We start from the raw sequence: 12,260 nt of genomic DNA, 5'->3' as shown, positions 1-12,260 counted from the left end.
TATCAGCCTTAGTCACAGTAGTTAATGTCCTTGGTGGATCTTTAACTGGAGGTATAATGCTGCTAGTTGATATAATTGCTCAGATATATATGAAGTAAATCTGAACCACAAGTCACAGATTCATGAAATGGCTTTCATTAATCCAACTTGCATCTTGAATTGTGCTATGCCTTGATTTACTACTAGAAGTTATACCATATGATTAGGCTGCACCAAAAAAAAAGCTGGGGGTGCGGGAGTTATTTTCTTATCTTAAGGTGGCTAACGCAATTGAGGTTGAAATATCAATGAAGGATGGGCAACTTTATTTTCACTTAAAATAAGCTTTTTAGCTTCAAGTTTGGAAAGGGACCTAAGACTGACTTTGGCCTGCTAAAATTTAACAGGACTTGTCATCACTGACAATATATCCTGAGCTGGTTAGCTTTCTTTTGCCAGCCTCAATGAAGAGCTCCCCTTGTTCAAGCATAGGTGTAATATAAAACTATTGCAAATTCCTCATTCCTGACAACATCAACCAGTTGCCTCGTTTTACCTAGGACTTACAACATCATATAGTCTTCAAATTACAACACAGGTAGAAATAGTTTCACTGAGAAGTATTTTCACAAGGTAGAAGTCACCTCAGGCACATGATTGGACTAAAAGGAGACTACAAGGTAAACAATATGCAAACAGCTTTGACTTTCATCATTTGAAGATCCTGTGATACCTAGAAATTATAGGTTTACATTGCTGAACAGGCACACATAACACCCTATTCTGAAAGATGGTGAGATATCATATTTCAAAATTGCAAAAGTACACATTGAAAAATTATTTCAAATAATTTTAATAGATTTTTAATATACTGATTCTAGATTTCTTCCTGAATGACTGCTACAAACGAGCTCACTGTAATTAGGAATACCTGAGCTGGATTGTTGTCTGCCACAGACATGCACTGAGTTAAGCCCATGTTCCATAAATTCCAGGAATGAATGGAGAAGAACTGAATGTGACCACATGCCACCATCCTTCCTTGTTACAATATTTCAATTTAGGACATGGATTGGAAAATTGCTCTAGCTTACTTGTCCTCGTGTCTGCAACTGTAAGGGGCTGTACAATCAGAAACCAACAAGTAAAACCATTCCTTGTTACTGGCAAACTTTCCCTTTGCCTCCAGCAGGAAGCTAGGCACTGTGGTGGTATATACAACGATGGAAAGCTTTTATGTGCAGAAAGCTCTGAGTTACTCAGGCATGGTAGCTTTTTCTGTTAGCTACACCTATAGAAATGTGATTTATTACTAGTTGGTCTACAAATAGGATAGGAATAAAAATAAGATTGTGATGTTTTCAAGCTCTAAAAGAGGGCATCTGATAAACATTTGTCTTATGAAGCCAATGCAGATATGATATAAGGGAAAAATACTTATTCCTTTTTTGAAGTGCCACATCTGTCGTTTGTAGATTTCCATTTACCAATAACGTCAAGATATCTTGTACTTAGTATTCATAAGAAAGCTCATCTGAGCTTGTGAGGTGTTGAACTTCGGTTAAATTCACATGCATATGAACATCTAATTAGGTCTACTGTCTCAGTTTTCTACTTTGATTCTACTGAGAGTTCTTTTTTGCTGTTTTTTTTGTTTGGTTCTTGACTGCTCCACTGATGCACATTAAATGACATACATTTTATCTAAGAAACCACACTGAATAGCAACAGCACTGAATTTAGCAGATGACAACATAGAGACATCCAGAACACTCTTAGAACATTTAATTCAGTGAAGTTTAAACATTCATTTGAAGGCCTCTGAACAAAATTCTGGTTTTAATACCCTGTGATAAGGTCACAGTTTTGGGGAGAAAGAACAAGTATATTCTGCACTAAAAAAACACCAAGCAGCTTTTTGCTTGTTCAAAGACAGTTCACTCTGTATTGTCAGCTCTTAAAAGGCTAATAATTCTAACCATCAATCTGTATTACGACATAAAGTACCATGTCCCCCTACACAAACAAATAAACAAATATGTCACCAAGGAAATGACCTAAAGGAATGGCCAGTGATGTAAAGATCCAAGCATTACTGTCATGCTATCATAAAATGCTTTAAATGATGGAATTATGTTTCCTTTATGGATCTGGATTTGAACATATAATGGCACACCTAATAGCTTGTAATAGCACTCCTACCTGCCAGTCTCATCTTGATTTTGAAGATAGCAGTTGATTGTGTTGATTAAAAAGCTAAATAAACGACCATATAGAGATTTTGCCAAGAGATCCCGGTAAAATTCTGCAATCTCTATAGTGTGCCTCCGTACAATCATGTCCCCTAAGAGAGAAAGCAGAAAATGGAGATGAAAGCATGTTGTAAAGCTCGCCTTAAGTAATTTTAGATACAGTAAATTTAGTTACAGTTACTTCTCCTTTGCCAAACCCATACATGGTGTTAGTTTTTTCCTGAAGCCTCCAGTGAGAGATGAGGAGACTGTCAACACTTGCAAGATCTTCAGTTTGGAAACATGTACCTTTGTACTTTTTTCAATAGAAAAGGGTATGAGTACCACACAGAACTAGCATTTTCCTGAAAATAACTTTTTCAAAACTTCTTTTTTTTTTTTTAAAGGACACTCCTGTTGACTTTTGTTCTTAGTACAAATAACTAATCTTGACACACTTTTGTAAGATTAATCAAGTTAGGAGCCCATCAGTATCAGACTGCAAAACTGCTTTGCTCCATATTACAAAGACATTTCTAATTCAGTGGTCCAGTCTGACTTACCGCATAGCAGATAATCCTACATATTCCTCAGAGCAAAAATTTACGAGACCATAAAAGAAGTAAGAAACAAAAATTATCTGCTTTTAAAATTCTCAAATCAGAAGGATCAAAAGGCCACCAGGTCTGACCTATGAGAATGTAAGCTTGGAAAGATTACCTTTAAAATACTGAACATCAGTTGTTAAGGCTGAAGCAAGCTCATCTGGTGAAACCTGCAACATCCCCGCCACTGAAATGAAAAGAGACTTTGAAGAAAGCCTGATTTGTGCTCTACTGCATATTTTATTTTTTATAACAGATTTTCTTATATAGATGTTATTTTTGAACAGTGAAAGAACCCACAGATTAAAGAGTGCTGTCATAGGAATAATCAAAATTAATGAACACATAAAATCGGATTACTATAATCAGCACTTTGTGAAGTTTGAACATATCTGTATATTACATTACAGATTTCTTTCCCTTTTAAAGATTACTCAGGACTTTCCCCAGGGCTTGGCAGACTTTCTCTCATATTAGAGTTAAGGTATGCTACTTATTGACATTCTGTATCCATAAGCTACTTTGAGGAGATTTGTTAGTGACCAAGAGGGCAAACTTCAAAGCATGGAAACAAGAGACCCTTTTCAGACATAGATTTTGAATGTAAGGAATTCAATTCAATGCAAATTGTTCAGCTGTTGACAAGCAGCACAAGAGCATTTTAAAAGTCAACTGCACAAAGTGCACTGTACAATTTCTTTCGGCAAATGATAGCATTAAATACGATATTGAATTAGATAATTTGCAATACCAGCATTTTATTTCATCCCATAAAAAAATGTAGTTTATAAAACATCCAAATCAATTGGATGCTGTCTTCCCACATTGTAACTTATGAGTTCCCACAGTAATAACTTATGAATTTTCAGAAGTCACTTTTTCTGTCTCCCTGGAATTGTGTTTCCATCTGTTGGTGGATCAGAGCAATTGTCCTGCCGTGGGACCAAGCAGGCAATGCTCCAAGGTCACGTCCTACTGACCTTGTTCCAGTAGCTGCAGGTCTGACACGAATGCTGTCTCAGCGTCTGTCAGAGCCGTAAAGCGAATGTCTCCAAGATGCAGAATTGCCGAGAGAATTACAAACAGGTTCTCCACCTCCTGCACATATTTTATGCAGAATTAAAGATAAAGAAGAGATCTGTTGGGTACACCAGTGAAAGGCAATGCTTATAAACATACAAATTCTATTTGTTTGTATCACTGGAATTTGCTAAGTTAAAAAGTATTCATGTGTGAACTATTAACAGGATTAGATATCAAACTGGAACCTAGCTTGGGCATCAAACAACAAGATTACCTTTTTTTTTTTTTTTTTTTTCCTTTTGTTTTAACGTGAATCACATTAACTACTGAGTTAGAAAAGTTTTTCAGAATATGATAAAAAATACTGACATATCCTTAATGGATGCATTATTTCTGTAAAAAATAAATGTATCTTCTCCATAGAGAATTTCCATCAAGACATTTTCTGTATCTGGGAGTAGCAAGGTTTGTTTTTAACTCAGCCAATTGCATTTACAAACAAAGCATCTAGCTCTAAATTATAACGGGTTCCTGGTGGCAAAAGCTGTAGTTAAGGTCTAAAAGAAAAAAAAGCAACATCCCTTAGCCACACACTTTCCCTCCGTGATTGCATGCTATGTTCTGATGCCTCTAAGGCTGTGAAGCAGTTATCTTTAGGGCTAGATTTTTCCTGGCCTCATTTTTACCACAGCAAGAAGAGAACTAATTTTCTTGTTTGTTATTTTTAATGTTTTCAAATTCAAGGAAAAAAATGATCCACGAAATATGAACCAAAAATGCTATGACATGGAAAACATTGTGTATTTTTGGAAGTTTTTTTTTTAAGGTCAGTTATATAACAATGGTGCTCCTTTAAAATTATAAAACAGGAAACCTGATATCCACTATAGCATTACACACAGTAAAGTTAACTGATAATTCCTGAAATATTTTTGAAAAATAATAGTTGGAACCTGATTCTAATGAAACAGTAGAAGTGACAGTGAGAAGTCTCACTTACTGAAATTTGCAGAATAAGAATAAAAAAATATACTACAAATGAAATACTTAGCCAATACATCCCCTTTATTCTCAGGTGACTGTAATGAATTCAGAACACACTGAAACCAAGCTTGAATGATGTTTCATCAGTTTTCAAAAGCAACAGGTCAAAAGAAAAGCTTTTCTTCTTCTTGTTCCTTTCTCTAATATATATGCCCGTCATCAGAGGACATTAAAAAAAACTTACAGTCTTTCTGGAATACAGACTACAGCACCTCCAATGCTGTTTAAGCAAGTTTGATTCTATAAACTACATTTTCAGACAAGAACTTCAATCACTTACTGTATGAGATAGATGCAAACAGGGCAACAGTATATTTTTCTATTACTCAGTACCAAAGCTGAATATTAAAGAAAGCAATATATATAGATGAAGTCTGAATAAGATAACCCTTACACCAGAATGGCATTCAGACTAGGGTGCTATACCTTCCTGGGAAGGCCCGTTAGTTCAGATGGAATGATACACTCGTACAGCATGCGCCTTGCTTGTTTGTTAGCTTGTTCAGAACTGGTTTGGGGATGACTGTACAACACTGAATTGCAGCAGGCTGGGATAGGCTGTTTATTCTGGTGATTTTGGTAAGGCCTTGCCTTTAGTTCACATTACAGATTCTCAAACACCTTCTCATTGTGCTCTAAGATGCATGTTCCCTCAAATCTAAAACAATGTTTTAATACACTTTAACATTCTTTGCAAGATACCATTAAAGACTGCTAAGGAATTTTGATGGAGTTCTTCAAAAAGATAATCTACTCTATCATCAAATGTGTCAAGGAATAATACATACAGACCTTTCCAGGTACCTCAGAAGTAATGGACAGAAATTTTAGGAGATGTGTTTTATCTATATATTTCCCTCTAACCTCCAGCAGAGATCAGCCTGCAGTACTCTGGAGCTCCAGAGATGTCTGGCTTCCTAAATGATTATTCTAATGTTTCCTGGCTATAGAGGAGCCTTGAAGATGGTTTATGCTTTTCTGAGAGGCAACTTACTTCCTCTCAAGAACTCTGAGCAAAGTGAAGTTGGAGTGCTAGATCCAAAAGAATACTGTATGTAAAGTGTTCTCAGACAGTTTCTGCAGGCTTCTAAAGCATGATTCATTATGCATTCAGTTATTTATTTATGGGCTGAACCCGTTCCTCAACAGAATGGAAATGTTCATGGAAGAGCTAGAGAGATCCACTCATCTGTGAACACTGGGCTAAATGCAGAAGTGTGTGGAACTTTTGCTGCTAAAGTCTACAGGTGCAGAGCTTGAGCCACTATGAGTAAGGAGTAATTCTGACAAATATAGGAATATATGTTCAATTTTGTACATCGTCATGTGAATATTCATGGGAAAAAATCCTACTCTGCTTTATATTAAAAGGTGGCACGGGTTACCAAAGAACATTTGTTCCTACCTTAACTGGGGAATGCCAAACAACTACATGATGTGACATCACCACGTAAGTCTACCTCACACCTAAATAACAGCTTCAGCAGACTCACTTTTCTTTTTTTTTCTTTTTTTTGCTGATAGCGCTTGATCCCTTTTCATTAGAACTGTTGCCGAAATGTCATATCTTATATTAATTTAGTGTACTGTTACATGAACTTTTCCTCTGCTTTTTTCTTATGACATTAAGTATTATATAGGGGTAAATAAGTTTTTACCTCCTTCTAGAACTACTGTTGCTTATGCACTTGTTTTGCAAAGTGTGCCAGCTACAGTGTGCTAGGTAGCATATACATACGTTAGAAATATGGGGAGTTTGTTAAATATTCTAGCATCCTGAAGGGAATTACAGAGTTTACATGAGTTCTTATACTCAACCCCCCTTTTCTGCTGATTCTCATCACACTTCTGTCCTCCAGAAGCTCTTCTTGATTAATTTTTCAAATTACCTTCTTCATCATCTTTATAGGATTAAAGACAAACATCAGATTTATCTTCATGTTGCTTTTTTGGGGGTTAAGTCAGCTCTTTCAAGTTACCCAGTTCTAATTTTGTTTGACTAAATATGTATTTACTTCTTTTCAGTTGCTGCTAGCAAAGGCAATTGGAATGTCTGTTTCACAAAATGAAAAGGGACAGGGAGATAATCAGGAAGAGGAAAAAAATCCTGTGGGTTTTATGAAGCTTCTGTCATATGGGATTTGATTGTTTCTTTTTATCAATGTAATTTAATTGTTCAGAGTATTATACCTTGAAGCTGTTTTGTGAATCTTTAAGAATGAAAAAGATTTACATGGTTGGTGCTGTGTCTAATTAAAAGTGATTACAGTAATTTCCCTGGTGTGAACTAGTACTGTATACTGTTTCAAGGTATTAACTAACAGGAAAAAGGAAAGACAAAAAGGCACTTCCTTTACCCACAAAAGGTTATCAGTGAGAGTTCCTTACGGCCTGCTTCTAAGTAACATGGTGATTTTAGCCATAAATAACATAAGCTTGTGTAACTTACCAGGCTATTGAATCCCATAGCACCTAGAGCTTGTTTTAGTATGGCTAATTTCTCCCTGTTTTGAGGGTTGGCTGTTAACATTGGCTCTTCCAATACAGTCTGGCTTAGATACCTGCACAGAGGAAAAACAACATATATAATATTTACAAGGCTGGTGCACAATCAAACTTTTGAGGTTAAAAGCCAGCTTTGCCCTTCTAACCAGGGGTTTATTACAGATTTTTCTCAGCCTTTGGAGGGAACAGTACCAGTGACAGAATGCTCCTTCTTTTTTTCTTTAAGCTTTTGCTTAAGGCTCCCCCCTGCCAATTTTAGCCCTACACGTAAACTGAAACTTCAGATTTCATTTATATCACTGGCAGTTTTGTCATTCCTGCACTATCAGAGATTCCTCTTCAGAAGGAACATTTGAGGAGATCCTCTGATAACTCTGACTGCTTCAAATTCCCCTCCTACTGGCTAGGGAATAGATCAGCTCTTATCTGCCTGATCCCATGATGATCATTTGCTCCCTTAGCAGCTGAATGGGTGACAGGTATGCTCAAAATCTCTTAGAATAAAGTAGTAACTAAGTACAGAGAGTAGTAAGTTACAGCCCTTAAGCTGTACTGCTTTGCACACTATGAAGTAAAAGGAAATTTTACAGACCTTCCCAAAAATAATTATAAGAGAGAAAGAGAGACACCTAGTGCAGTAGCTAACTCAGGAAAGAAAAAAACAGAAATAACATAGAGTAGTAACACAAAACAGAATAATCAAAAACTATAGTACAACAGACTATTGAAGAGCATCAATCTAAACCTTACAACAAAGTATTCTGAAATGTCTATGGGCCAGATTTTTAAAAGTATTCAGGTATCGTCATACATCTGAAGTCACTAAGAATGAGGTGTCCGAATATCTTATGGAATCTAATTTTTAATTGCATCATGCTGAGAATGTAAAAAGTGTTTTATCATTGTCATTAAATTATCATTATCACTAAAATACACATTCATCACATAGTCTACAATCTTCACAAACAGCACGTACATCAACAAAAGAATTCCCCACACCTAAATCAAAATAACATAATCACACCAACAAAGGTGGACAATTTACAAACACTCCACCCCTCATCCCTCCACCACATTATAACAACAAAAATTCCCCATAATTGTTCTGCTCTCTAACAATGTTCAGTCCATGACCTATCACATAAAGATGGGAAGCAATACTGGTTACATTTCTGACAATTCTTGTTCACAATCCTATTCTAATTGCACTACAGAGGAGACACGGTTTCAAAATAAAACTGCTATTACCACAGAAAGTCTGGTAACGCTCTAGGAGGGGTGGTAGCTCTTGTAAGGGTGGCCTTTTATGTGAATATGTGTAGCTTTTAGAAACATGTGGAAGAATGATTTAGTATTTGCACTTTTCTCACTGATAATGAGGTTTATGAGGCATACGCAATGAAATGCAGAGCACGTTTTTAGTGGACTGATACCAGATTTACCAGTGTGGATTTCCCCTGGAATGATAATGGCATAAGTTACCCCAGCAGGTGGGCAGAGGAAGAATGATGGTGAAAAAAACATGTGCCTGGGTGCATAAGCACTTTTTGCACCCACAGGAGAATTCAGTCAGCAGATATCTCAAGTACAAACAAGCCTCACATCAGTGGCTAAAGCCAGTGAATTAATGCAACCTTTGAGAACATGGGTCTGTGAACATCACTGAAAGAGCTCTGCACCATTTCCTTGAGGTTACTAAAAACATTAATTTTGTCCAGATCAGGTAGATGCAAATGATAGCACAGCTGACAAATCAGCTAGAGCAGATGATACAAAGTAGATGCCAGCTTTATGTTCTTTTCCTGGGTTTTTTTTACATTATTGTAGGTTTCAAAAGGAGGCTAGAATACATCTGATACTGAATCTGGCATAGAACCTACTGGTGTAAAGGTTAATCCAGCAGAAAATTTTCCACTGTTCTGAACTGCTGTGTGAGCTTATACTAGTTCAGTGTTATGCACCATGTGTCAGTGGCATTTTTGATCCATAATTAGGAGATTTACAGCAGCAGATACTCTGCTGTGAAAACATCCTATTGTTGAATGGTTGGAGGAGTTGGAAGCTTATGGCCATTTCTGCAAAAAAAAGCCTCCTCACTGGTGTTCTCCCTAAATAACTCTTTGTCTCTCTGTATACTGAGCAGGGAATATGCTTTCCTGTTCTGTGAAGAGAATACTGCATACTCCTCTATTTTAAGCAACCCCATTTAAGCTGGTTAAAACCCAGCTTTTTTTGTTATAGTTAAAGTGCTAGTGGGTATCATTATAGCAAAAAGGTGTGTGAACACTACTAACACATATCAATTCAGGCCGTAGCATAGCAAAGTGACCCAGAATGCTTTCCTTGGAGGAAAGAGCTGAGCTATGATATGAACCAACACACGTCAGTTCTTGCCTTCAGCACAGGCACTTCTTGCTGATACAGCAGGGGGCAAACTGGGTCCCGGCCAAACCAGGTGCCTGTGGCTCCAACCACCCGTCCATAAACAGCAGCATCTGCTGAGACATGCCTGTTGGAAGAGAATCTGACTTTCCCAGTATAAATCTCCTGAAGATTTAATCAGCAGATGTGCTGGTGCCCTTGGAAAGGGCTGCAGTTGGACATTTTCTAAGGTGCGCTTCAATTTAGAATCAGTTTCCCCAGTCTAAAAGCAATTAAATTCTTTTATACCACATCACGAGGCCCACTCATTTTCCAAACTGTTTAAGGACTAATGAAATATGAAAATTGCTTTGAAGATACGCACAATCAACTGTTATATGTTTACAATATAAAGCATATGCATATTAAGGCTGGATTAATTGTATAGAGTACTTGGAAGTGCTGGTGGACATCATACAACTCCCCCAAAATGCAGAGAATATACAGCGTAGCAGAATAGGGGTATAATATATACTAGCTGTACAAGGAATCACATTCCTCTAATCATTAAGTCTATTTTACCTCAGAAATATAGTGACATTTAGACAGAAATATAAATGATTTTTTTTTCCTTGTAAAACAGTTCCCTGGAATCTCCTTTCCAACCTAAAGTCCCTGAGGATGAAAAGGGCATGAGACACCCTTTGTATTAATATTAATACTATCACCTATTTATGCTTAAGAACCAAAGTCCCGAACAAATTTGAAATTGTTGTCTCTCCTACAAAATAAGGGGAAATAGATGTGTCATACCACAAAAGTCCTAATAATAATGAAACATTCTTTCATTGCAGATATATCATTATTCCATAAGATGTAAACTTTTTTTTCAGTAATGTGTAGCTTGCTTCATATTTATAGTGCACTTTTGTCATTTGACATTCAAGTGGCCTAGACAGTACTGTATTGCTAGTGATGAAGAAGAATTAAACTGCTTAAAATTTCCATTGTGAACCTGCTGTGGAGCTTTTAGTTATTATTTTTACTTAGATTTTTGTTATTGCAAACTGTGGTGTTATAGCCATCACATTTATTGAAACCTATGGTGTTACTACAGTGTGTGTAATGCCCCTATAAGTTCCCAACAAAGTAGTCCATGTTCAAACGCAAACCACACCTGGTGACTCCTGGATATTTTGTTGCTGAAAATCTTAGTAAAAGAGGTACTACTGCTATACAAGCCAGGGATGATCTTCCACAATATCTGATGCACGCAGTCTGCACACCAACTGTGGACTTACTTATCATAGTTTTATTAGCCTTGCGTATCACTGTGTGTAAATTAATTCTGCAAATGCACATTCACATTAGCTTGCTGTAGCTTTAGAGAAAGATTCTCAGTTTTTGGTTGAAGATGACCCTTTTAGTTGAAGGTAGCTGCTCAGAAAAATTATACCTCTGGTAGAAGTGATGAAACAAAGAGTGTATGCAGTTCTAATAATCAACTCCCTTCTGCTGACTGTCGAACCATTTGTTTAAATGCTACCATGTCAACATTTACACTGGACTAGTACTCTTGACAGACAACTTATCAGCATACAAAAAAGTTTCAAGGACATGTGATCAGTGAATTTCAAAAAAGAAGAAACTTACTGAGCCACAAGATGTTTTGTTTTTTTTTTTTTGTTTGTTTTTTTTTTTAAAGAAGATAAACTAATCAATAATGTTAGTGGAGTATAGTCACTTTCAGTAAAACACAATGCTGCATTAGACAAACAATGTCTTGAGAAATGTAAAAGAGACTATTTACATAGTTTTTTCTTTCTGGTTTTTTTTTTTTTTCCTAACAGTTCTAATTTGCAGCACTATAGCAATCTCATCTATTCTAGTCTATCAAAGGAAAACAAATTACTATTTAGAAGAAAAAAATCAACAGTGGTACATTTTCAATGTGTTGCTTATCATAATACACAATTTTCCAACCATCATTCTAATGACATCATAGATCAAATTTTCAGGTAGGGGTGTGACCGGTGTGTCCAAGAATATAAAAAAGTACTTACATTAAATTCTTTCTCTATTACCTACCCATATAAATAAAAAATTTCTTTACCTGTTTACTTTATCATTCCCATTAGTATTTTTATATTCATCATAATTTGCATTATTCAACTTATACCTGCAGTAAAGTTTGTAATTTGGTACATACATCTCAAATATGAAGAAGAAATACATAGGAACAAATGTCAGCTTACCTGAACAATACTGAGTTTTTGTGGCATAGGCATATTTCAAAATTTCTTACATAACCCTACTGGTTAAAAACTTTCTTCAAAGTAATAATGTCTGCTTAGATAATTGAGAAAATAACAAGGAGCTGAGACTAAAAAGAAAAGTTTTGACTATCAGTTGGCTGCTCTGCCAAAAACTCAACAAAACAATATTTCATTTGAATTGAATTGAAGTTCATTTATTTTCTTTTGAACTGTAACCCAATAGCATTTAGTATCAA

At 36.1% G+C, this 12,260-nt stretch overlaps 1 protein-coding gene across 5 annotated transcripts in view; it reads right to left on the bottom strand.

Moving 5' to 3' along the window:
* The window catches only part of MYO16 (myosin XVI), a 395,602-nt gene that overhangs the window by 124,682 nt on the left and 258,660 nt on the right, over nt 1–12,260 (bottom strand). For all 5 annotated transcript variants that reach the window (XM_032997101.2, XM_032997107.2, XM_032997106.2 and 2 more), the window contains 4 exons: nt 7,332–7,443; nt 3,796–3,913; nt 2,931–3,002; nt 2,182–2,323 (listed from right to left, as the gene is read on the bottom strand). In XM_032997101.2, coding sequence (XP_032852992.1) covers nt 2,182–2,323; nt 2,931–3,002; nt 3,796–3,913; nt 7,332–7,443 — 444 coding nt within the window. The remainder of the gene's footprint in view (nt 1–2,181; nt 2,324–2,930; nt 3,003–3,795; nt 3,914–7,331; nt 7,444–12,260) is intronic.

Source organism: Tyto alba, unplaced genomic scaffold, assembly GCF_018691265.1.
Source record: "Tyto alba isolate M040663 unplaced genomic scaffold, T.alba_DEE_v4.0 Super-Scaffold_45, whole genome shotgun sequence".
Classification (NCBI taxonomy): domain Eukaryota; kingdom Metazoa; phylum Chordata; class Aves; order Strigiformes; family Tytonidae; genus Tyto; species Tyto alba.
This window is presented reverse-complemented; position numbering and strand designations above follow the sequence as displayed.